Source organism: Haliotis rufescens, unplaced genomic scaffold (assembly GCF_023055435.1).
Source record: "Haliotis rufescens isolate VD_foot unplaced genomic scaffold, xgHalRufe1.0.p SCAF_92, whole genome shotgun sequence".
Lineage (NCBI taxonomy): Eukaryota > Metazoa > Mollusca > Gastropoda > Lepetellida > Haliotidae > Haliotis > Haliotis rufescens.
Window position 1 is genome coordinate 838,766 of NW_025964386.1, and position 27,972 is coordinate 866,737.

Here is a 27,972-nt window from a genome sequence, read left to right on the forward strand (position 1 = left end):
CTAAGATGGGGGGGATCACTTCCTGTTTCCGTGTAAACAGACTAAACATTTACCTGCGGCGGGAAGCTCAAATAACTTATCAACTGCGTCCTAATTACTGAGGTAACTTGTTGTCCGTATTCGGCATGTGTTATATCAGTCCATATAGTAACGGTTCTTAGAAACATGATCAACATCGATCGCAAGCCTGAAGAAAGAAATTGTGGAATGGAATTTTGTTGTCATGATAACATCACTACCTCTGACAGGCACTGCAGTATAAGTTAATAACCTTTGAATATTTCCGGTAAGTAACATCACATATGACATACACAGAAAACATATTTGAGACAATATATATTGGCATAAATGTCCCTGAACCTCTTTTTCAATTTCAAACTTGTCAAGTTGAAGTTTGTAGTGTTTATATTTTTAATTTGATGCTGTAGATCAACAGTTGATATTAATTAATTATTAAATCAAGCATATATAGAGCTACTTATCCAGATATACTCGCTGCTCAAGAGCGCTCAGTCGTATGCTCTTTGAGTGAGTTGGGTTTAACGCCGCTTTTAACAGTATTCCAGTTATATCACGGTGTGTCAGCTTAATGTGGGAGGACAACCCTGAAGTGATGCAGGTCTCAGACGTTTACCATTCGGTGAAACCCACGAGCACGGGTATGGTGCTGACAAACCTAGAAACATAATCGGGGCGAATCGGGATTCGAACCCACAATCATAGGTTTCTGGCGTGCCCAAGGGATGCAACTCTGCACAGCGAATCGCAGCGCCTTAGACGACTGGGCCAGCCATGCCCCCTGCTCTTTTGAAGAGGATGGTCTCGAGCTTTGATCTGAAGGTCTTACCATCTTCATATCCCCTGACATCAATGGGCAGTGAATTCCATAGAGTTGTTCCTGCTTTTCGGAAGGTTCTGTCGCCATATGTTGTTCTGCTGGTTGGTGAAGGGCAGTGAGTTCCTGGAGTATGCTGGGGATAACCCATGGATCGATTTGTAGAAAAACATGATCAGCTTGAACACGATCCTGAGTCTCACAGGTAGCCAGTGCAGCTCTTTCAGGACGGGTGTAATGTGTTCATGCATTGACTTACATGTGATGAGTCTGGCAGCAGTGTTTTGCACACGCTGTAGTCTATCCAGATGATGTTGCTGGATACTATACAGATGACTATTACAATAGTCAAGTCTTGATGTTACGAATGCATGGACTAGGCACTTGACTGATGCTGTGTTGTGTCTACATATCTTGCTATCTGCCTGATGTTCCTGATGTGAAAATAAGCCGTCTTGCACGTGTTGCTAACATGGTTATCCAGACTAAGTGTTGAGTCAATGATCACGCCTAGATTTCGGGCACAAGAGTTTTGCTCAACCGTACAGTCCCCAATTTTCAAACAAGGAACTCGTACTTTGGACTGCATCTGTTTAGAGCTGATAATCAAGAGCTCAGTTTTGTCATCATTAAGTTTGAGAAAGTGGCTTTTCATCCAGCATCTGATGTCATCTATGCAGCATGAGATTGCTTTAAAGGCAGTGCTGACTGATGATGTAGTCAACGGTCAGAATCCCAGACACAATTGTGTATCATCAGCATACAGATGGAAGCTTAAATTGTGAGATCTTGCTATATCTCCTACTGGTAGGGTGTAGATGGTGAAAAAGTATTGGGCCAAGGACAGAGCCTTGAGGCACTCCAAAACTTAAGTTCATACTTCCTTGATCTTACTCCATTAATGATGGCTGATTGATAGTGTCCTGAGAGATATGAAGCAATCCAAGATAAGGCATCTCCAGTAATGCCAACTTCGTGATTCGAGTGTTATCAGTAGATTGGAATGATCTATAGTGTCAAAAGCCGCCGATAGGTCCAAGAGCACAAGAACTGTAGCTCCCTGAGAATCGACAGCATGAAGTAGGTCAATCTGCACATGCTGCACATGCAACAAGGCTGTTTCCCTGCTGTGGCCAGTCTTGTAGGCTGACTGCATAATTTCACCTACATTATTTGCATGCATATGGTCATGAAGACGTGATGCTACCGCACGCTCAATCACCTTTGAAATAAATGGCAGGTTGGAAACTGTGCGGTCGTTTTTTTTAGAACATCTTGATCTAAGGTTTTCTTCTTGAGGAGTGGAGTTATCAATGCTTCCTTTAGAGAAGAGGGAACCTCACATTGAGACAGTGATTGGTTTATGATAGCCGTGATGGTTGGTATGAGGACACTTTGGCAGTTCTTAAGTAGCCATGTTGGACATAGGTCGAGAGAACAGGATTTGGTCAGACTCTTTGCCAATAGTTTTGTCACTTCTTCTTCACTTGCTGGTGGGAGGTATGTCAAGTGAACGCCAACCAGCCTAACCGGAAGATCACAAGCGTCAGTATGACGTGTCAAGTGAATTTCAACCGGTCTAGCTGGAAGGTCGCGAGCGCCTGTTGACACCATACTGTCTTGTGATTCAAACAGTTCACTGCGGGTGTTTACAATCTTTTCCGTCAAGAAGTTAATGAATTTGTTGGCAAGCTCATCAACTGTTGTATGAGAAGGGAGAGCACTCTGCTTTTTCTTGAAGAGCAGTGAATTTCCAACTTGGAAAACTTCTTTCTGATTTCCTGCACTGTTTATCTTTGATGTGAAGTATGATTTCTTTGCATCTTCAATCAATTTATTTACGATGTTTCGTTGAGCTGCGTGCATCTCACGATGGATGGTCAACTTAGTTCTGTGCATCTGTCTCTCTAGCTTCCGACAAATTTTCTTAGCAAAACAAACATCTTCATTATACCAAGATGTCTGGTGGCATACAGTCACTCTTTGTATTTTCATAGGAGCATGTTTGTGTAGGGTATTTCGGAGTGTATCCTCATACAGCTTGACCACATCAGACACAGTGTCTACTTGTTGAGAATTTATACAGGACTCAATATCAGAGGAGAATAAGGACATGTCGATGTCCTTCCACTTTCTACAACTGATCTCCTTTTGAGTTCTGTTAGGTTTCTGAATGTTTTTGGAGCACAGTATGCAGAAATGATCGGAGAGTACCGAGTGATCATAGATAAAGTCATGACAACAAAGTTCTTCAGCTCTAGAGATTATTAAGTCCAGGATATGTGTGTCGGATGTAGGACATGTTGAATTAGATTTTTGGTTTGAGATACAGATTTTACCTTCTGTGCAATACTATCATATGCTTTGTCAACATGGATTTTGAAATCGCCACAAATCAGTAATTTTCCACCGACATTGTTCAGTTTATCTGTCAGATCTTCGAATTCGATGAAGAAAGTATCCAGAGGCGTAGATTTGGGTGGTGGATACACAACATTGAACTGTATGATGTCACCGCAAACTTCAAGTCTTGCTGAAAGAATCTCAAATGGAGATGGTTCCAAGAGCTCTGTCATAGACAATGGCACATCCACCGCCACGTTACCTTGTCTTGGTATATGAATGAGTGTTGCGCAGTGGAAGGCGACAATGTTCATGTGTCTACCTTTCGTCTTTCCTATTCTACTGGAAATTATACGATTAATGGGGAACTAAACATAATTCTATTTATATGACATAATGGGGAACTAAACATGATTCTCTTCTTAATGAAAAATAAAGAAACTATGCAAGGTCCATGACCACGAATGCAGGAATGAATAATTGACTATAGGAGCAAGTACACACTTTAAGTTTCTAAGGGCCACGAATATTGTCCCATCTAGTTTATACCAAGACCACGAATATTGGTTCAACGATAACTAGTTCCTATAAAGATCACAAATGTTGGTCAACGACAGTAAAGTGTGTCTTGCTCCAAAGAACGAAAAGCCTGCACTGACGATTGCAATGCAACACGTGTCAGCATTCATTTTCTGCACGTGAAACGAAAGCCACGATCTGATTTCTGCGAAGCATGTTGCGTTTGTGCTAAATGTTCATGTTACATGAACCGAAACAATGTTTGTTTGGTTTTTATTATTTTTTCTCCACAACAACGAGTTTGTATCCAGTGGGAGTTATCTTCCTCATGGCTATGTGATCGGTATCTCCTGATCGAAGCCAAGTTTCAGTGATAGCCAGAAGGTCCATATTATGTTCACATACAAGGTCACATGGTTACTGGGGTTTTGTCAACATATTGATTATGTGTTTTGGCTGATCTTACATTTATTTCACCAAATCTAAGAGAGGAGTTAGAATTTCTGACAGGTTGAAAGGTTATTCCAGGAAGCTTGTTTCGAGACCCTCCTCTAGTGCCCCTGTAAGTATTATACACATGATCGGTGAGTTATTATGTGAAATAGTTAAAACGCCAACAAGCTTAAACCAAACTAACAAAAGCATTATCATTGATTATAAAATCTTTGTTTACACCAATCTATTTCATGAATTTTGACATTTAACACAAACTAATGATTTCAACTTCATCTCAGTGCTCATCATATCATGTTTTCACTACCTGCAGATGAAAGGCTGATAAAAAAACAGTGGCGGTCGGGTAGCCTAGTGGTTAAAGCGTCTGCACGTCACGCCGAAGACCCGGGTTCGATTCCCGACATGGGTACAATGTGTGAAGCCCATTTCTGGTGTCCCCTGCCGTGATATTGCTAAAAAGCGGTGAAAAACCAAACTCACTCACTGATAAAAAACAATGACTTAGTATTGTCTGTCTCAATTAGGACAGGCCTTCCTATCTATCGGAGTAAAATTATGAAATTCAGAAATATTTACCAACACATTGTTATAAAGACAGCATTATTTGATTAAAAGGTTTTTAAAATGTGAATACATTGAAATATTATAGGATCCTTGTGTTATTGGTTTTTGAGCCCAAAAGAAGTATTACAGATAAGTGTCTAATAACAATCCCACTAAGCAAAAATTATGTCTTGGCAATGTTTTATAATTTCTCTAAAAATTTACACCATATTTACACTTGTCTGACCTAAAACAGCTTTTTGTCATACAGTAATTTATTCCAAATTTAGACACAGAATATGACTGAAATAATCATCAGTGGTTGATCCTGAGGCAGTATTTAAGTTGAACGTGTGATGAATAAAATGAGTGGGGCTTTTCCTGCAGAATCAAACACATACAGGGTTTCAAGTATGCAAGACCATGAACGGAATATATGAATTTATCATATAATGGGTAGGTTTCTCGGCAGGATAAAGCCAACGGATAAAAACGATATCCGTTGGGGTCATATGCGGATAGAGATGCAAATATCAAAGATCAAGTAGGGACTACTTTCACTGTTTATAAACAAACATGGCGTCGCACTCGTCATTCGGCGATCGAGTCAGAATTAACCATCGGGAATCTGGATTAACTACAGCGATAATTGCTATTATTATCAAAAGAACAGTAAAATATACTGAAAATCAGTGTCTAAATGTGATGTAGCTAAGGCATTTTATAAGTTTTGGCAACTTTGGAGATATAAATTTCAAAACATTTTGGCGAGGGCACGAGGCCTAGCCAAGCGGGATCAGTAGCCATATCTGTGCTTGTAGACCTCTGCGGCTTGAAACCTTCTCCACAAATTAAAATAGTTGGATTTGACGTGAATATGTTTGAATTGTTACCTTGTTTCGTTTTGTCGCTGTGTGTACATCTGAGTACACTTCTTATCGTTATGGCAGGACAGACCGACTGTCAACAACGTCTGACCGTGGCCGTGATGTCTCATAGACTAGGGTTTGAGTAGCTTCCCTTTGACAAAGGGCAGTTACTCTAGCGGACAGACCGATGAATTGCCGCGAAAGGCAATTAAAAACAATTGTTGTTTTGCGTATATGTTGCTTCGCCACTGTATAAGAAACAGATTTCAGTTGGAACTATATTGGCTACTGTCACTGTCCGACTGACACATCACTTACCCTGTGACGTAATAAATATTAATGCGCGCATTCCAGGAAAACTCGCAATGTTTCGGCAATGTTTGTGAGAGAGGGAAAGCGATTTTGAAGCACAGAATTAAAGAATGACATTATATGATAAAGAGGTTATCACGCTTGAGTGTTTGGGGGATGGTAAATATCCTGAATTAGGAATAAACACTATGTATTTAGCTCGCCAAGGCTCGCTAAAATACAATGTTTATTCCTAATGCAGGATATTTACCATCCCCAAACACACTCGCCTGATAACCTCTATGTATACACTCAAACTGTACCAAATATATTGCCTTGACGTGTAATCTGGTCAATTTGCAGGGCAGGAGCAGGGCAGGTGTTCATTTCTTTTTTAGATAACAATGAAATCACATATGATACACCAAGATTTTACCTTGACTTGTACTGTATGTTTAGATAATTACTTTAGAGGCTGGAATGAACCATGTGGACAATGGTTGATGGAGGTATTATGGTTCTATTCAGATGAACAAAACCTTCCAAATGGCGTGCTGGTTTTCTTGGTGGAATTGCTCAGCAAAGAGCTGGAGTCACAGGAGACTAATCACAATTTTATTTACAAGAACAATTAACAATATCTTAGAATATAGCTGAGGGTGCCACAGAGAGTCGGTACAACCCTCTGGGCTGTGGAGAGAGGTCTGCTTGGTATGAGCGTCAAACCCCTTCTGCTTAACATTTTGCTTCTGTATGTATTTAACAAAGATTAGAACAATAAAAAAGAATATGATTGGTTGATACACGATGGGGTGTGCCCTATGGTTAAAGAATGGCTAGACAGAGAGGAATACTTACTTAATCCTGTTAATCCTGTTGGACTGGCAATAATCTTGTTGACATAATTACTGGGTGCTTGGAAAGAGATTATGGTATCAGTATAGACGAGCTTGTATGGGGGCTAATCCTTAAAGAGTTTAAATTGAAGTAATTGCTTAATGTTATTCTAAGATAGGTGATGACAGATTTACTTAAGTAAAATAGTTCAAGGCAATCTATAAAACTATGTAGACATAACTTTTGTCGTATTGATTAGTATGTCTGGGAGATGGGATCTTGTCACCTTAGGCTAGCATCTATCTAAAAAGCTATAACTGAAACTACTGATATTTTGTATCTGCAGTTTTTCTTGATTAATGTATTACTTGCTAACTATGATTATATGAAATTTTGTATAAATGTTACACAATGATAAGTTATTATTAAGTAAGACGAGTTCTATGGATGAACAACTTCTTTATTACAATTAGTGCGACGTTTCGGTGTAGATCCTAACACCTTTATCAAGCAAGTGATGGATAGGGCTAAACAACATAGGTATATATACACTTATTGACATCTAAGTTGTTACAGTGACTAGTTGATGGACACAGAGAGGTGATTAAGCTAATTGGAAGCCAGTGGATGACTAATGAACACAGAGTATACAAGCAGAGTAAACAAGCAGACTGATGGAGATGATGGAAGCCACTGTATTAATTGGATGGACAAAGGGATTTAGCAATTAGGTGATGGTAAGCAGGCGGGATATAATAGCCTTGGTCTCTGTTCATTGCTGCCTAGAAACATAATCGGAGCGAACCAGGATTCGAACCCACAATCATAGGTTTCTGGCGTGCCCAACTCTGCACAGCGAATCGCGGTGCCTTAGACAACTGGGCCACACGTGCCCCCTATTATATGAGAACAAAGACAAAGTGCAGATGGCATTTTCAGTTATTACGCAATTGCAGGAGTGATTTACAGCTTGTACACAAATTGTTGGAAATTTGGTTGTAAAATCAAGATTTATTTGGTCATCCCCCACCAATCATCCAAATGAATTGGTTAGCATCGTTTTGTTGTTTTTCAATGTTAAGTTCAGTAGAATTAGATCACACCTAACAAAAACAAACACAAATACCTACTTAAGCACTTTATGTCAATCTTTCCTCCAAGAACAAAGGAGTAAGTATTGAATACACCCCCGGAAACAAAATTATCTATGTGTTTTAAAATACAGACACAATATATTGTGTAATCTGATTTTTTCAACAGTTGAGAATTTCGAGTTTGTGTTCCATTATGGAAGATTGCATTTGGTTGCTTGGTTGTTTGGACCATTCGATCAATCTTCAATTATTTCAATTAATTAGAACACAATTGTTGTATATATGTAGACATTCTGTTGAAGTGTATTCATGGTGGAACACTATGCACCACTTAGGAGATCCACATACTGTGTTTTCAATGTAGAGCTGGGGTTACCTGTAGATTTAACTGCGCTAAATTGAATTTGGAACCGAACATGCAGCGTGAGGTTTCAAAGGTTAAATTTAGTGCGGTTAAATCTACAGGTAACCTAGCTCTACATTGAAAACATGTATGTTTATCTCCATTCTATCATTGCGGTCGTTCAAGAAGGGAGCTAACTCTGCTTGCCTAATCGATATGGCAAGATAGGCCCACACTAAAAACTGAATGTACTTGTAGAGACTATGTACTATGTCTAAAAACTGTATAAAAACTACTATTTTGTCTATATTAAGTAAGTTTCCTGACTTTTAACAATGTTTATTTGGATTAGAATGTGCAAATGTGTGAAAATTAAAGCAGAACTCACTTCAATGAACTTTGCAAAACTGGATCATGCGTTCATTAATATTCATGATGAATAATATCTTTTAGGGAACAAATTGCTGGGATAGTTTGAAATCATTGGTCATAGGCTTGTCTCATTTCCAAGTTCCAATCAAGTTTAGATGAAAGTGTTGCAATCATTATGAGGGAAAAACTTGTCCTACCTTTAGAAATTGATTATCAACACAAAGCCAACGTAATGTTTGTTTGTTGTTTAACTCCACACTCAGGTTATTCCAGCTATATGACACGGTCTGTAAATAATCGAGTCTGGACCAGACAATCAAGTGATTGACATCATGAGCATCAATCTTTGCAATTGGAATACAATGACATGTATCAACCAAGTCAGCGAGCCTGACTACCTGATCCAGTTACTCGTCTCTTAAAACAAGCACAGTCGCCTTTTACGGCAAGCATGGGTTGCTGAAGACCTATTCTACCACAGATCTTCATGTGTCGCCAATGTAATGAAGCTTGGAGATGTACAAATGTGGGCCCACTTGTTTGGATCACCATATATATGCCTGGAGAGAAGTGGGCCCACATTTTAAAAAATAACCCGTAATGGGATGTCATCAGATCTCTGTTTAGCGGTAGCGAGAACTAAGATCTGATTTTAGATGAGATTGCAAGGAATGCTGACTGCTGGAGTTTTACTCCTTCATGATAATGCCTCTTCTCACACCTCTTGACTTGCAAAGGCTGCTGTGTGACAATGTGGGTTCGAAGAACCTCGTTCACCTCAAAAGCTGTCATGAATGGGTTTTTCAGGGTAGCTTCAGAAAACCTCTTCCTGACTGGAATTGAAAATCTTCACTGTGTCAATATGAGAAGTTTGTTGAAAAGCAGGGAGATTATGTTGAAAAACAAAACTAAAAACACTTTCACAATTGTTGGTTTTGTTTATTAGGCTTAGAACATTTTGGCCAGCCATCTTACCAGTTAATGAAATATTTCTTTCTCAAAGTATTTGAAAATCGGATGTAGACAATGTCACTTTCCCATTGATCCAATAGCAGAGATTGTTCTGAACAAAAACAGACAAGGATGTTTTTGCTGTACAAAGTGAAATGCAACGTGATAAACTAAAATCAAATTTTGTCAAGAAAAGCAGTTACGTCAGATGACAGCTGTTAATTTAATCAATATTAACAATGTCAAAATGTGTTTCAATAAAGGACGAAAAAGCATCCACCGGGCTTAACAGCTCAGTAAAACAGATAAAAAACAGTTTAATCAAATGACAGCTGTCAAATTTGTCATAATCATATATTGACAATGTCATACATGTAATTAAATGCACCACTGAGTTATCCATTGGACTTAACAGATTACATGTAACTACTATACAGCCAGCATTGTCCTCCACTATGGCTCAGCTATAATCAGTAGCAGTTACCTAGCCGAGGACAGTTATATGAATAGTGTTGTTTCTCCTGACCTTCAAAACTGGGTAGGGAGGGAGGATTCTATTTATTTTTTTCAATTTTAGCCAGTTACAAATCTATCAAAGTAAACCAGGTGACCTCCGAGAACTATTAAGAGACAGACCTGAGGCCATGGTGACCTTGACTCCCCTGTAAGGGGTCGTGACGTAACCTAGTGCTTGATGCTTTTGCTTGTCATGATAAATGCAAGGGTTTGATTCCACTTTGGTATAGTGTGTAATGTGTAAAATACATTTCTGGTACCCTCCTCTTCAACAGCAATCGTGATTTCAATGGAATTCCGTTGAAAAGCGATGAAAACCCAACTCAGTTATTGTGGATCTGACTCGCACAGCATTTGAAAAACATCATAATTTTGTCCAAAATGGGTTGAAAGAGTCCTTTCTGAACAATGGTTAATAGTTAAAATCATAAGGGGGCAGGGCAACTTTAGGGTCATGAAAGTAATGAGAAACAATAAATTTATTTTATCAAGCCTCATCAATTAAGACTGTTACCATCAACTCCCATTGATTATAGACTGTGCCTGGTCAATCACCACACTCGTAGACACCTTGTCTATGCTGGACAATGACACAGCTTGGGTCCATTTTGATCACCTATTACCTCACTGCTCAGTCAGCAAGGCCTGGATTTACACATGCTTGACCTGCAGGGGATCAGAGTGACTTTGTGTGTGGTATGTACCGTATATATATATACTGTGTATATGGTGTATTGTGGAGGTGGTCAATTTAGTTGTGAATGTATTTCTGGTTGGATTCAGAGGTTGTATGTCCATTTTTACATCTTTAACATTTTACTTCATTATGTTATGTTATATAATATCATATTGTTTTTGTTCCCGTTGGCGTTGGCTTTGGCGTTCCCATCCTATTCTGAGCCAATACTTGAGAACCGTTCAATGTTTTTCAACAAAACTTGCAATATGCTTTGCACATCAGCTGGTGCCTTTTGCTATTTTGAGCCAACTTGTAGACCAGTCTGTAAGTAATCTGTTTTAAGAAGCTGATCTTTTACTTGACATTCAGTATTTTATTTTGCATATTATGTTTACCACATCTGTAAATTGCAGGTATTCTGAAAGATCAAGGAGCTAATCTGTGATTCAAATCTTTAATAAGTGCCCTCCCTTTGTCAATTTTCTAAATGCCAGGGTGTTTATTATGAGCACTACAGTATGTGAGTGAGTGAGGGAGTATCGTTTTACGCCGCTTTTAGCAATATTCCAGCAATATCACGGCGGGAGACACCAGAAATGGGCTTCACACATTGTACCCATGTCGGGAATCGAACCCGGGTCTTCGGCGTGACGAGCGAACGCTTTAACCACTAGGCTACCCGACCGCCCCCACTACAGTATGTCACGATGTGTTAATGTGGGAGGCAAACCCAGAGACACAGGTGAAGATGTGTACCATATTATAGTAGTATTCATCTGATAGATCAAGGATCGTAATTGGGACGAATCATTGATTCAACTCATCAATAAACACCCTCCCATCGTCTATTTATAAGTTCCCAGGGACCTGGATAAAGTAATTCAGTGCCGTCATTGAGCTGCACCCCTTTGTCCCCAGCGACCTATGTTGGTTGTAAGAGGTCACTAAATGGATCAAGCAGTCAGACTCAGTGACTTGGTTGATGGTGTGTGTTTGTGTGGATCGTTGCTCTTAATATCAATCACTGGTTTGTCTGGTCCAGATTCAAATATATTTTAATATGTCACTGTATATATACTGATGTCACTAACAGTAAAAACAATCAGCCAACTAGTACAAAGTCCATCATATATTCCACGGTCACCATGGTGACTTGGGAAATTTTGTACCATGGTGTATTACTTTTCTGTAATTTTTGGAGCAACTTATGTTTAAACAAATTCAGAGTTCCCTTCTCTGTAATCCAACGGGGCGGTCGGGTAGCCTAGTGGTTTAAGCGTTCGCTTGTCACGCCGAAGACCCGGGTTTCGATTCCCCACATTGGTACAATGTGTGAAGCCCATTTCTGGTGTCCCCTGCCGTGATATTGCTTGATTATTGCTAAAAGCGGCGTAAAACCATACTCACTCACTCACTCACTGTAATCCAACACATGCAGCCGTGAATGAAAATAAGTTTTATGCCATAATCACTCTCCCAGAGGGGAAATGTCAAACGTATAAAATGACAATCTATGACAGTGCAGATATATTCCTGTCACACACAGGAATCCATTATTCATGCTTTCATGCATGACGGCGAACATCGCAGGTTTTTTGAGCTGAGGAAGATCATGCTTCACCGAACAGGACCTCTCTTTTGATACAGATCTACCCTATCCTGTGGAGCTAGAAATATTGTGATGTATGTTGTTCAACGTTTCTAGGCCAAGGTGATTTGACAGTATTCAGTTATAGCTGCACTTGACTTAACCAAGCCTTCGTGTAAGTAGTCAGGTCCTATACTTGCACTAAGTAAACATGTGCATGTGTGGTAGGGCAATGTTATGTTGTGTGGAGTGATGTTATTGTGACATGGTTTGGTGAGGACGATTAAGTGGGTCATACACTGCAGAGTTGCGCCTAGCATTGCTGGTTTTCGTTTTTGTTGCTTGCTTGTTGCGAGTAGTACTGAGGTAAGTTTAGAGTTCTACTAAAACCTGTCAACCATAGGATTGTATAGTTAAGTGCTTTGGTGTCATCTTTACAATGCACTGCTCGGGCAATTTAAAGGATTGGAATGTTTTGTATATCATTTATAACATAACGTTAACATAAACATCCTTTCACTAAGGTTGTGGAGATTTTATGTATCTCTCAATATGAGCAAGGAATAGGCGTGACAGGAATGCTCTGACACACAATGTGATACATATAAACTGATCTTTTATCCTAAGTAGCCATATTCCCTTATTGGAGGATTGACAGGGCCCAGCCAATACAGATAGTTGTGGGGTGGGGGTATATAGTTGCACCAAGGAATTCTTTCCGTCTGTCCTTCTGATGACATTTTTGTGTGCAACCTATAACTTTCAAAACTAAATAGAGTCTTTTCAAACTAAGTGAACACTTTTAATACCTATAGGAGAGGTTAAGTGCAAAGTTTGATTTCAATATTTTGTTTTTCTGATAAAATACATCTTTTTTCATATTTTTGCCAAAACAAAGACTTTCTCCTACTTTTAGCTATGTTGGAATACTATTCAGTGTCTTTTTATGAAACCTCATCCCAGGACTGTCCACAGCCAGCATCCATTGTGATCACCCATTTCCCCCAGTTTTGTTAGATTTAGACCAACACCTCCCTAGCATGCCCAGGGACAGAGTGCCTTAACTTTAGACCAACTCCTGCCTTGCATGCCCAGGGACAGTGTGCCTTAACTTTAGACCAACTCCTGCCTTGCATGCTTAGGGACAGAGTGTCTTAATTTTAGACCAACTCCTGCCTAGCATGCTCAGGGACAGTGTGCCTTAACCTCAGACCAACACCTGCCTTGCATGCCCAGGGACAGAGTGTCTTAACTTTAGACCATCTCCTGCCTAGCATGCTCAGGGACAGAGAGCCTTAACCTCAGAACAACTCCTAAGCATGCCCAGGGACAGAGTGCCTTAACTTTAGACCATCTCCTGCCTAGCATGCTCAGGGACAGAGTGCCTTAACCTCAGACCAACTCCTGCCTAGCATGCTCAGGGACAGTGTGCCTTAACTTTAGACCAACTCCTGCCTTGCATGCCGGGTGACAGTGTGCCTTAACCTCAGACCAACTCCTGCCTTGCATGCCCAGGGACAGTGTGCCTTAACTTTAGACCAACTCCTGCCTAGCATGCTCAGGGACAGAGTGTCTTAACTTTAGACCAACTCCTGCCTAGCATGCTCAGGGACAGTGTGCCTTAACTTTAGACCATCTCCTGCCTAGCATGCCCAGGGACAGAGTGCCTTAACTTTAGACCAACTCCTGCCTTGCATGCCCAGGGACAGAGTGTCTTAACTTTAGACCAACTCCTGCCTAGCATGCTCAGGGACAGAGTGCCTTAACTTTAGACCAACTCCTGCCTTGCATGCTAAGGGACAGTGTGCCTTAACCTCAGACCAACTCCTGCCTTGCATGCCCAGGGACAGTGTGCCTTAACCTCAGACCAACTCCTGCCTTGCATGCCCAGGGACAGAGTGCCTTAACTTTAGACCAACTCCTGCCTTGCATGCCCAGGGACAGTGTGCCTTAACTTTAGACCAACTCCTGCCTTGCATGCCCAGGGACAGTGTGCCTTAACTTTAGACCAACTCCTGCCTTGCATGCCCAGGGACAGGGTGCCTTAACTTTAGACCAACTCCTGCCTTGCATGCTAAGGGACAGGGTGCCTTAACTTTAGACCAACTCCGGCCTTGCATGCCCAGGGACAGAGTGCCTTACACTTGATGCACTGTGCTCTATAGTCATGATAGGACCAGTCTAATTTGTACTGTGGTTACATGAATCCTGTGCAGAGGGTAATAGCTGTTAATGGTTGAGGAAGTCACTCCTGTGTATAAATCGGATCTATTGCGTAATTATTCCTCTCTCATATGCCAAACCTATATTCTGATATTTGTTGCTGAAGTGTGGCGAGAATAGGTCTCAGTTTCTCCAGCGTAGTGGGTGTGACGATGTTCCATCATGCAGCTCATGACAGGGGGTTAGTGTTCTGCCCATATGTATCTACATATGCATCACTTACAAAACACAATGTTAAAACACCATTGAAAATAAGATCTTAAATAAATTGCCTATTTTCAGCCAAATAACTTTTTTCCTATTTTGTCTGCCAGGGTCACTTAGTTTAGAATCCAGGAAAAGTCTCTACATATACAGAAGTAAACACTGCATGAAAGACAGGGGTGATTTCATAAACTCAAAACACTTTTTGGGAACTAACTACCGTATTCGACGTAATAAGCGCCCAGGGCGCTCTCAAAATTAGAAATAGGGAGCTCTTATTAGAATATTATTTTGGTGGAAAAAAACAGAGTTGAAAGATAAATTTTGTGGTTTATGCTGACAGCCTGAAGTGTTTATGTATGACAGGTATATTTTTCCAGAATTTAATTGCCCATAATTAAGGGTGCATACAACACACGAGTGCGTATTATACACGAATAAATAAGTCCTGTGTACATTGATCAATCGGAAGGGGTGCTAATTGGGATTGTTCACTTGCCAGTATATTAGCAAATGTTGCCGTGGGCGCTTATTAGAGCAGGGCGCTTAGTTTATATGGGCCCTGCTTTGTGCACAGTTTGCATATATACTCACCGACAACAGAAATGCGAATACCATACATGTTGGTTAATATATGAATAATTTCTCATATTCAAAAGATTTTAGATTGGTTGGATGCACAAATGAACATACTGTTATGTGCAGGATAAGCGTGTATAGTTTGGAAATCATTTGCTGCATACTGTGATAAGAATAAAGACACGCTGTAATAACACTTGACTTATTGATAGTTTTGTCATTAAGCGGTACACATTGGAAACATCTCTTCTTAACGTACATACTTCTCTATGTGTTTCTGTTGTTCGCGTTTCTGTTGGCAGTGTGTATACCAACAAGCCAGGGAAAAGCAATATCTCACATCTAGTGAGAGAATAATTATTCAATTGATTGCCATCTGTGTGGTACAAGATACAGTCAAACCTTGTTGTGTCGACCCGTGGGAACCTGGACAAAAGTTAGAGTTATCCAGGGTTTGAGACATCGGGGGAGTTTTATGCTGAATTTGGATACTTGGAAATGCTGAATGAGTTCTGGACAACTGGGAATTTGACACATCAGAGTTTGACACAACAAGATTTGACTGCTTATACAAAGTAAGTCAGTTATACTTTGAATTACATTCTTTTACAAGTAGGATACAAAAGATAACCTTCAATCAGATATGATCATTGTAGCATGTGATCGTTGTAGCCAGTATATTTGTAATGCTCGTGTTTAGAGTGAGTGATAATGGTTTTACACCACTTTAAGCAATATTCCAGCAATATCGCAGCGGGGGGCATAAGACATGGGCGTCACACATTGTATCTGTGTGGGAATTCAAAACAGGGTCTTCGGCATGACCAGCAAATGCTTTAACCATTAGGCTACCCCACCGCCCAACACATTCGCATTGCAGATAGGACCCGTGAAGATACGGGGTAGAATAGGTCTTCAGCAACCCATGCTTGCCGTAAAAGGCGATTATGCTTGTCGTAAGAGGCGACTAACAGAATCGGGTGGTCAGGTTTGCTGACATGGTCGATGCATGTCATCGATCCCACTTGCGTGTAACTTAGGACTCAAGGCTAACAAGGAAATATGAAACCAACTGATAGTCATGTTTTCAATCATACCAAAGATTTATTGAGTATTTGTAACATAACAAAGTATTGTATGCAACAGACTGTAAAGTCTAATTAAATGTATTCTAGAAAAATGATAAAATGAGCTTGTAATGAAAGAAAATAGTATAGGACAATGTCAAGTATGTCTCCATGTTGTCATTACAGTCTAGGCTCAGGTCATCATAAAGACTTACAGCTTTACTGGTGAGGTGAGGTGAAGTGAAGTGGGGTGGGGTTTAATGTCGCATTCAAGATTATTGCATTTATGTAGCTATGGGCATGTACCAATCTCATTAAAATTATATCTTAGTTCTCGCTACCGCTAACAAAGATCTGGGGACACCCAATTATGGGTCCTCATCTGAGGACACCCCATTATGGGTCACCCATGAAGAATCCGGGGAAGAATAGATCTTCAGCAACCCATGCTTGCCGTAAAAGGTGACTATGCTTGTCGTAAAAGGCGACTAACAGGATCGGGTGGTCAGGCTCGCTGACTTGGTTCATGCATGTCATCAATCCCAATTGCGTGGATCGATGATCATGATATTGATCACTGGATTGTCTGGTCCAGACTCGATTATGTACAGACCGTTGTCATATAGCTGGAATATTGCTGAGTGCGGCATTAAACAACAAACCAACCAACCATTATGGGTCACGTCAGACCAACCTTGCGTGAACTTTGACCGACCAATGCAATGACTGACCAGAAGTCAACATTAGCCAATCAGAGGGCACCTTTCTCGTGCTTTACGGTACTAATTTCAAATTGGTGACAACGCTTCGAAACATATTTTGACAAATTCTCAATTAGAAATTTGAAACCTGAACAAAAGAACATTCTGGAATGGCTAATGGATGGTCTAGATTGTATGGATTCAGTTTTTAAGCCTGTAACTATCGTTCGGAATACCCTGTGTTTAGAAATCACATTCCGACCGTCACTTTCATGATCTGGTAAGTGACGTTCTCATTGGTCGGATGAAAGGTCGTTCTGACGTGACCCTTAATGGGATGTCCTCAGATCTTTGTTTGTGTTGCGAGAACTAGTATCTGTTTTTATTGAGATTGTGCATGTACATGTGTGTGTGCGTGTGTGCATGCGTGCGTGCGTGCGTGCGTGCGTGCATGCGTGCGTGGATGTTTGTTCTAGTCCAGACTAATGCCAATTTTCCAAATAATAGCCCACTGCGATACCATGCCCCAGTTTTAACATGGATACTCCACTCAGACACTCAGACACTCAGACACAGTATACTGACTCCTGCAACAGACCAGTCCTTGTTTTATCCCCTCAATCCCGCTAGGCAGGGTAACAAAGAGTACCATCTTTTAACAGGATTTTTATATGTTGCAGCTGGAGATCGAACCACAGACCCCCAGGCAGGGTAACAAAAAGCACCATCTTTTAATTGTTTTTTGGGGGGGTATGATGTGGCTGGAGATCGAACCACCAAATATTTGAGTATGTACAGTGACCTACTTTGTTTAAGGGACCATTATTGGGGTTTCCTGAATTCAGTTCAACTAATAAAAATATTGAACTCAACCCATGTTTCTTCACTCAGTATCTTTGCCAACACAAACAGTCTGTAATATTTTCATGGTAGAAAATAAATAAATAACTTTTCAAGGTAAACGTAACATGAAAGCTCATGTGCCTTGTTCAAAATCCAAATAAGAAATGAAGTATCTTTTAGCAGATGTTAATGTTTGGTTGATATGTTGATATGTGTAGCCCTTGGGAATGTTGTTGATATACTTGTCACTCAAATTCACTCTCAGTGTCATGCACTACTACATATCCTTGGGTTGGGGCTACAGGGTTATACGAGATGCACAAATATGCGTACCGTATGCACAAATATAGTGAATGGACGCAGAAAAAGAATATGCTGTGTCATTGTAGCTATAGCGCATCAAGAGCAGTTATGGACGTCTGTCATTTCATCTATCAATCATGACCACTGTCCAGATGATCAATGATTAATTCCAGGCTCTAAAGTAATTATCTAAACGTACAGTATGCTACACCATTTCATTACTCCACAGGACCTTCATATTGCCTGCAAGGACCCTACAAATTTATTATTGGGTTTCCCTGGAACCAGTCTTTTGTTAGTCAAGATAAAACTCTGGGTCAATGAAAGATTTTGAGTGACTTAACGTAGTTCTGCTTCTTTGTTCACTGAGCCACTCCCAGGTGTGTTTGTGTCACATGTTTGTAGGAGCTAGCATCCTTGTTTCCAACTTGCAATTATCAAGTATGTGGTCAGGTAAAACCGAGAGCCAAGGTAATCGGACCAGAAGTATAATATTTGTTATTGAGGTAGCTACAGGCAGGGTTTTGCATGATGCAGAAATATGTGTCCAGTATGCACTAATGTAGAGAATGGAAGGAGATGGTGCTTCCCCCATGAAATATAAAGATCCTGTAAATTAAAGTAATGTACAGTACACTACACCATTCTGTTACTTTTGTTACTTCATGGGGTCCTCATAATATTTCCTATAAGGACCCTTGAAATTCATTACCCCCCGGACCCCCAGTTTTGGAAGTCAAGGTAAAATCCTGGCTGTAGGTATACTACTCAAAGTTTGCTAAGGGTCACCACTTTAAAAGGTAATAGGTCAAATGGTTTGCTTCTGATGATATTGCGTGAAGACATGTTTAATGAACAAAAGTCTGTTGTAATGTGCCACACAACGCCACCGGCGTCTCATGTTCCCAATAAGTGTCTGGAGTGTTGCCAAAGGAAGATTGTTCCTTCTTCAGTAAGAGCATTGCTGAGTTCCTGTGGAGTTGCTGGAAAGATAGGCTATCGTGAGATGGCGGTCTGTAGCTCGTTTAACTTGTGTTCAATGGGGTTGAGGTCTGGTGAGGGCTGGCCACTCACATGTGGACAATGGTCTCCTCCTCTAAGTAGTCATCAGTGAACCTGGCGCGATGAGGCAATGATTTATCGTCCTTGAGGATGAAGTCCGGTCTGATTGCACCAGCATGCAGTCTCAAGTACACGTCCTGAATGTCATCCCTCAAGTGCACACCTGTCATCGTGCCCTGCTGTAGGACATGGAGATTGGTTCTTCCAGCTCTACTGATCCCACCCCAAATCATGATTGAGCCCCCTCCATTGTGGTCATGTTCAGCTACTTTGGAATCCTGAAATCTTTCTCCTTCTCTCGGGCACAACGATCTGTGAAGTCTGACAGTATCTCGATTCATCAGTGAGTGAGTGAGTCGCTTTTAGCAATATTCCTGCTATATCACAGTGGAGGACACCAGAAATGGGCATCCCACATTGTACACCTCTCAGTCATTGAACTCGGGTCTTTGGCTTGACGAACAAATGATTCATCAGTGAAAAGTACTGAAGCTCAGTCCTGGTATCTCCAATTGATGTGATCTTCAGCCCAATCTAAACATGCCTTCCTGTGATGTCAAGTCTGTGGGATGCGAATGCATGCCCTCCCAGATCGGAGTTGAGACGTGAGAAACGTAAATGCCTCTGTCGTTCTGCAGGTCATTTCTGAATGTGGTGGCAGTCATGAAGTCATGACGCCTTGCTGCAAACAGGAAAACTGGTCCAAAGACTATTGCAACGGGATGATGTGTTGACCCAGTCATTTTTGGTGTCAAAATAATGAGTGGATGAGCTGTCATGTCATTGGATTTGCAGGCCGTCGTCACATGGTTGGAGTACTGCTGTGTAGCGTCAGCAACAATAAAATAATAACTTTGTGTGAGTGGCAAGTGCTACCGGTGGGTCAGGTAATGCTTGCCCTTTACGAACACCTGGTGTCATCCCTGATTTTCTGGGATCTTTTCATATAAATTTTACCGCTATTTTTCTTTTACGTCCAATAGAATCTGTTTTGGCACAAAAGTGAGACTTGTTGTTGACGTGTTATATATTTGATCATTATTCAAAAATATTGATTTGAGTTTTGTAATTGTATGTTTATTATTTATTAATTCATCAAAGACAGATGAAATAAAATAAATTAAAACCAGTCAGAACAGTGTTCGAAATACCTGCCTGCCCGACCGTCCGAGACGGGTTGATTTCAACTCGGGCTGCCAGATTTTCAAATCCCCCTGCCCGACGGTCGGGTTATATTTCATATGTAAAAATATTCTAAATATTTCCCGATGATAAGCATTATTTACATGATGTATTCTAGGATATTAAATACAAATCTGACCTAAAAAGTGTTTTCTATTTCTTTTCTTGCATCACTTCATGTTCAATGAATTCGATTTAAAGTTTTAATTAAATTATCCTGAGAAACATATGATTATAGTGGGCAGGCAGGTTTTGGTCAGGGCCGGCAAGTATTTCAGCTAGCCAGTCCTGTGGTCTGGCTGAAAATTTTGGGAGTTTCATACCCTGGTCAGTAAATGTAATAATTAAAAGGATGTTGCCTTATATAATGGTCACCAGCTGGTTACTGGCTGGCTAACTGACAGCCTACAAGTACAACCTACCACAAATATGATGAGTCACTCATGTAAAACAGACCAGGGGGTCTATGAACAATGGATCTCCCATCTAACAAAGACCCTCACCCAAAATAGTAGGTGTTATAACATGGCCCACTTCTATAGCCTATAATGACTCTTGTAACCTTGAACTTTTGAAGGGGGGAATATAACCCTGAAATTACATTTTCCATAGTTAGGTTTGACTGGTGAGAGAGTATGGCCCTGAAGGAGTATATCCATGGCCTGGATCATATTATTAAGATGTTGAACTGTGTTTTCAATGTAATATTTCTGCAGCTGTGATGAAAACATCCTTATTTGGGGCAAAGATATGGAAACAAAGGGCCCTGAAAGTGGATGATGATGTGACTAGAGAGATGTTTGTGTTTTAGATGAGGTAAGGTGAGGGAAGGGAGGAGGATGTGACATGGCCAACCAACGATGCATGATAGCTGAGGTAAACAACAGCCACATCGCAGGTAAACGACGCAGATTAGAGGACTATGACTGCCAGGTGAACGATTCCTGTGACAAAAACAGCAACGGAATGATTACAGGTAAGAATATGAGTTACAAGGCTAGATTAACTGTTGCCATGGTTATGGGCTGTATCACAAAGGAATAAATGTTTTCAAGCTCGATCATAAAGGGGAGGGTGGGCCAGTGAGATATGTTACAGTTAAAACACAACTCTGAGGATTTGGTTGGGAAAAGCCCTTGCTCAAGGTTTTACGTTTTCAACCAAAATCTAACTTAAGAACCATCTAATTGCAAAAAATACCAGAAAGTTTAAAAAACCATTGTGATATCTTATAGTGCATCTTCCCGTGGCAAGAGAGTTAACTGACTTTAAAAGTCCGGTTTCCACCCTTGCCGAACTAGGCTGGAATTACTAGGCTCGATCGTAGCGCCACAAGTGGCTATTACCAGTTATGTCCCTTCTAAGCCTCTCCTATGGACCAATCAGATTCCACTTCTCATATCACTTGTGTTTGCTTCACACAAAATGGTGGCGCTGAGTCAGGACGATCTGATCGATAATCAAGATCTATTTTATGATAAAACGGGTCTTACATCGCACCTTGATAAAAAACATGAACAGATTTGGAAAATATCTGCTGACAACGGGTTGGCTGTGCACATGCTTCGCAAATCCTGCAATCAACCGAAATCTGCACGACAGTTTATGAACCGGATTTTGATTTTGGTGCGCGATTTTGATTGGACTATGCATAGACTCGTTAGCCCAGCCAAAATGTAACTCCATAATACCAGTCAAGTTCGGCAAGGGTTGAAACTGGACTTTTATAGTCAGTTAACTCTCTTGCCTCGGGAAGATGCTTATAGTGAAGCAAAACAGTAGTGGTGTAAAACGAATTCGATAACAGCGGGTGAGAAAAAGAAACTGAAGTTCGGGACATGTAAGATTGAAGACCCTTTCATTACCTGCCCCGGTGGCATATTACTAATTATGATATGTGAGCTTGCAGGTTCAAATTTCTGAATGGAATTTCATGTGAAAACATTGTGACTTTTGATGTGTCAATAATCAACATTAGATGCATATTAAGAAGATGTTTATAGATCTTTAGTGATGTAAACACTACCTCATGAGAGGTTCTTCAAAATGTTGATAAACATCAAAGGAAGACAGATTCGGGAAATACGGCATTTATTCCAACAAATTTTAACTGTCTTGACAATCTGTGAGGTTTCTCAATAAAATGTAGGCCTAACAGTAGGATGATGTCACTATAGATTGATAAGTGTAGGAAAAGACAATATCATTAAAATCAGATCTTAGTTCTCGTTATTGCTAAACAAAGATCTGAGGACATCCCATTACGGGTCACATCAAAACGACCTTTTTATCCAACCAATCAAAGCGTCGCTTACCAGATCATGAAAGTGACAGTCGGAATGTGTTTTCTAATCATGCAACCTTGAAAACATTAACACAAGGCATTCCGAATGACAGTTACGGCCCGTACGACTGATTCTGTCAAAATTATCTCTCACTTACGTGGGATAAACATTTGAATGAAGGAGGCATTGCACAGAATGTGGGAAGCACTGCCATACAATCTCAACCATATATTAGACATTCCAGAATGTTCCTTTTCAAAAGTTTAATCGAGAACTGTGTCAACATATTTTTCAAGCGTAGTCTGAAATGGAAGTCGCTAGGTTAAAACGAGTGCCATAAAGCTAAAGAAAGCTGCTTTCTAATTGGCTGATGTCAACTTCTTGCTAGTCATTTCAGTGGTCGGTCAAAGTTCACGAAAGGTCGTTTTGACGTGACCCGTAATGGGATGTCCTCAGATCTTTGTTTAGCGGCATTAGATCTGATTTTAATGAGATTGAGGAAAAGATGGAGAGAGTTTAAGATGTCAGGAGCAAAACAACAGAGGGTGAGATGGAGAGAAAAATGTTTGGGTTGGCTGGATGAAATGCGGCGAGGATAGGCAAGACAGAAATGTGGAGTGTGATCTGGAGAGAATTAGGGGCAGTTCATCTGAACACTCCCTGGGTTTGTACCTCTGAAATGAGGTCAATTATGTTTCATAGGTGTCAAATAAAACCGACTCATTCTATGAACATAGTGTGAACCCTCTGGTTGGCTGACATTGACAGCCAAACTAGGCTGTAATTTCTGGGCTCAATCGTGGCTAGAGCAAGTTATGTCCTTTCTATGTCCCTCCTATTGACCAACCAGATTCCGCCTCTCATATCACTTGCATTTGCTTCAAACAAATGGTGATGCTCAGTCAAGACGATCTGATAGATAATCAAAATCTTTATTGTAATAAAACAGGTCTTACTTGGTAAGGTGCATCAAGTCATGTGAGCAACTTCATTAAAAACATGAAAATATTAGGAAAAATATCTGTTGACGCCCAGTTGGTGGTACACATGCTTTGCAAATCCTGCAATCGAGCGAAATCTGCACCATTTTCATTACTCGATTTCGATATTGCCTCTGGAAGATGCCATCACCTGAGAATACATATGTCTGTCAAATCACGTGAAAACCTTGAATATACACATGAAAAGATTTGGAACATATATGTTGTGCGATAAATTGCGGTACACATGCTTTGCAAATCTTGCAATCGACTTAAATTTGCATGGCAGTTTCCGAACTGGATGTCTGTTTCGTTGTGATATTTTGATTGGACTATGCATAGACTCATTAGTGCAGCTAAAATATTAAGCGAGCCTAGTCAGTTAACTCCCTTGCCTTGGGAAGATGTGCAATGTTAACTGAGCGCTCATTACTCGCTTACTTCGGCCTTTGTTTGATTTGTTAAAAATAGCGACAACATCGTATGACAGACATATGAATTCACAGATTTTGATTATCAATCAGTATGGGTGACTAATGGACTGGAAATCACTATTGCGATAACTATTGATATCGAAAGAAACTATTGCGATAACTATTGATATTACAAGCATCTATTGCGATAAATATCGATGGTTTTCAGTGTCATTTTAGATGGATCTTACAGTTGAATTAAACCTTGGAACTGAAGTTTCCTTTGAATGTGATAACCATAACAACAAATAAAAAGTAGAGTTTGAGATATGACTGATTCGTTTTTTCTTTACCCTAATAATTTAAGAAAAAGTAACTTCCACATTACCATGTGTAAATTACTAACACTCATGATCAAAAGAAACACAAATTCGAACAGCATTGTATATATTTTATGGATTTGGTAAATACAATCAAAACTTTCAATATTCCTAACTGAAATCGATACTATTGATTGGAAACTGATTTAACAATCGATTTATTGACTTTTACTGCTTACCGATAGCGATATATTGATATTTCGATTTATCGTGACACCCCTATCAATCAGATTGTATTGATTTGGCGCTGCCATTTTTGTTTGAAGCAAATGCAAGTGATATGAGAGGTGGAATCTGATTGGTCAATAGCAGGGATGTAGAAGGGACTATTAATATAATTACAACGTTTTTCATCTGATATTTTTGAATATCTGCGAGTACCGGCACATGTCTTGCAGTCCGACTTCGCAGTGTTTTTTCCTTTCATTTCCTGGTTTGGCTTATCTGCGGGTCATATCATTTTCTTACGTATTTCAATGGTCAAGTTAACACCTCGGCTTATCTACGGGGTCGGCTTATCTGCGGTCATATACGGTAATAGCTACTTGTCGCGCTAGGATCAAAACCAGAAATTCCAGCGCAGTTCAGCAAGGGGGGGAAACTGGACATTTACAGTCAGTCACAGTCGGGAAGATGAGGTGATGAAGGAATGCAGTGTGTGATTCATACAGACCCATGACGATGGGGAGGGTTGGCCAGAGAATATCAGGGGAGGAAACCCAAGTGACAAGTATTTGAATTCTGTTTGTAAGAATAAATTTTAATATTGTTTATTTTGAAGGTTTGTAAATTATTGTAATTATATAATTTTAACATGATTTATGTTTCACTAGGAAACAACCATTTCTTCCCAATCCGCCGCAGCAATTGTGTCTTCCACACTGAAGAGTGGAATCCGACAGGAACCGCCTTGTTTAAGCCACTTTTCGAGGATCTGCTGATAAACTCACTCAAACATGAACAGATCAGTTGTGGAGAAGGGGATTTTTTCATAGCTGACGATCAAGGGAGCTACTCACAGACTGTCCCAGGTATGATGAGACGAAACAAAGATGCAGTTGGGTAGCCGAGTGTTTCAAGCATTTCCTGGTCGCACTGAAAACCTGAGTTTGTTTCCGTAATACTGTTGCTATGTGTGATACGCATTATTGGTGCCAACAATTTGGATTCCGGGCTAGACTTCCCTAGCAACATATGCTGGTCATAAGAGGCAATTTAATGCATCGGATGATAAGACTTGGTAATTAATCTGATGGCGTGTCAATGTACCGTAAGGCATGGATTGTTGCTCATTATATCAATCACTGGATTGTCTTGTATTATTTACAGGCTGCTGTCATATAGCTAAAATACTGAGTGTGGCGTTAAACAAAAGACAAACAAACATCATTGGTGCCATAATATGGCTGGAATATACCTCAAAGTGTCATAAACCCCAACTCATTCACTCATCAAAGTAGTTTTATCTATTCAGTATGAACATTTATAAAAAGTCACAGATGAACTGGTTTTCAGGGGAAATGATGCTGACAAAATTTCTTTTCTCAGCTGGGACTTTAATATTTGAACTACAATTCCCACTTGTCAAAAACTACTGTTGCCCTTTGATTAAGTTTTGCATTATTTGTTTCAGATAAATAGGGAAGGAGGTTTTATTTTGTTTGTTTTATTTTTTAAGCATGTTCAGTAGGTTACCAAACTGTCAGTAAACTTGATTTTATGCACCACATGACCTCTTTTGTGGGAAAAAAATGTTTCTTAATTATATTAAAAAGTGCTAAAAAATAAAATAAAAATGCTAGGGACAGTCAGGTCATGAGACACATAAAATTATGAAAACAAACCTAAAGTGTCACAAACGAACATATATGATTGATTAAGCCTGTGATCCCAACACTGAACCATGTGAGAGCTCAAAAGCTGTTTTGTTAGCAAGCAGGGATTAACAAAAATATAGTATGCAGAATCTATATAAACCTTAGGGGCAAGTCTTGGGTGCAGCATTTCACCTTTATATTCTGTTTAGATGAATATTGAAACTGTAAGTTATTGTGTAATACGCCTGTCCTGGAGCAGTAAGATGTAGATTAACCCATTTTGTGAGAAGGAGACCAGAAATGGGCTTCACATATTGTACCCATGTGGGGCATCGAACCCGGGTCTTTGGCTCTTTAACCTATAGACTACCCCACCACCCCAACTTGTTTAGTGTTTGGTTTGGGTCACAGTATTCATAAACACTGTCAGACTATGATGCTGAATGATAGTAGGAAGGTTAGTCTGCACTTTGCTTCATACCTGCTGCATTAAGGTTAGGAAATGTCAGCATATATGGTCAGCAGAAAAAAAAGCTAAATATTATGTTAAAAAGTTGGAGTAGTTGGATCTGTGATCCAAGTTCTGGGTGATAAGACAATGGTTCCTTGATAATGGTTGGCATGCTTATAGAACATGATGATGTTGCTTGTCAGTTGCCTCATGGCTTTGGTCTCATTACATATTATCATGATTAGGTAGAAATGACCCGTCAAGATGTGGGGTAGAATAGGTCATCAGTAACTCATGCTTGCTGTAAAAGGTGACTATGCTTGTCATATGAGGCGACTAACGGCTTCTGGGGGTGAGGCTCGCTGACTTGGTTGATGCATGTCATCGTATCCCAATTGCGTGGGTTGATGCTCATGATATCAATCACTGGATTGTCGGGTCCTGACTCGATTATTTACAGCTCGCCGTCATATAGCTGGAATATTGCTGAGTGCAGCGTTAAACAACAAACAAAACAAAGAAATGAAAAGGTTTTTTGTTGAGCTCAGATGTTTTATCCTGAATGCATTTCAGTCCCATTACATTTTCTATTATGTTGCATGAACAATTATATACACATTTTGTAAAGTCTATTGTTAGGATCTGGCGTTCCATGGTGCAGTGATTCAGGCAATATCACTACTATTCATGCAATAAGAACAAGTATTACATGAGTTGTCTGCCCTAGGTCAGGTGCTCCACTGTAGTACATGAGTTGTCTACCCTAGGTTGGGTGTTCAACAAGTATTACATGAGTTGTCTCCCCTAGGTCGGGTGCTGCATCTGTGGAAGTATGACAAGCTGGAGAAGAAGCTCTACATTGCCCGATCGTTCCTCTTCACCAATCTACAGGTAACTCTGAAATTTGACAGTCAGTCTCAGAGTCCCTCAACCATATTATTTTCCCTTCCGCCCAGCCCTTCGTGTAAATGCAATAGCCCTAAATGAAGCAAGTCTAGATTTTCCACAGGTTCTGAATCTCCCATCTCACTGGGGTTCCTTATCTATCTAAGTGGAGTTGCATGTTTCTATCAAAAATATATATTTTCCGAGACTAAGTGTTAGTCTGTGCTTTTTGTGATTGTCATTTTATCCCTTTTGACAGGAGTACATGACTGTCCAGCAGTTTCTACAAAAGTTGTGACTTTGACATCAGTGCCTGCAGCAACAGCAGCAGCAGCAGTAGCAGCAGCAGCATAGCAATGGG

General features: G+C 40.2%; 1 protein-coding gene across 4 annotated transcripts; it reads left to right on the forward strand.

Annotated features, from left to right (window-relative positions):
• The first annotated feature begins 9 nt into the window (after nucleotides 1-9).
• Nucleotides 10-27,968, forward strand: LOC124135619. 4 transcript variants are annotated; one of them, XM_046501031.2, is made up of 5 exons: nucleotides 10-102; nucleotides 21,212-21,376; nucleotides 25,292-25,489; nucleotides 27,535-27,617; nucleotides 27,871-27,968. In XM_046501031.2, exons 2-5 carry the CDS (start codon nucleotides 21,247-21,249, stop codon nucleotides 27,907-27,909), a joined length of 450 nt encoding a protein of 149 aa, XP_046356987.1. In that variant the 5' UTR covers nucleotides 10-102; nucleotides 21,212-21,246; the 3' UTR covers nucleotides 27,910-27,968. The 4 variants fall into 4 exon arrangements, with proteins under 4 accessions (XP_046356987.1, XP_046356985.1, XP_046356984.1 ...); XM_046501029.2 differs by lacking the exon at nucleotides 10-102 and adding an exon at nucleotides 12,265-12,411; XM_046501028.2 differs by lacking the exon at nucleotides 10-102 and adding an exon at nucleotides 12,433-12,602.
• Nucleotides 27,969-27,972: the final 4 nt, after the last annotated feature.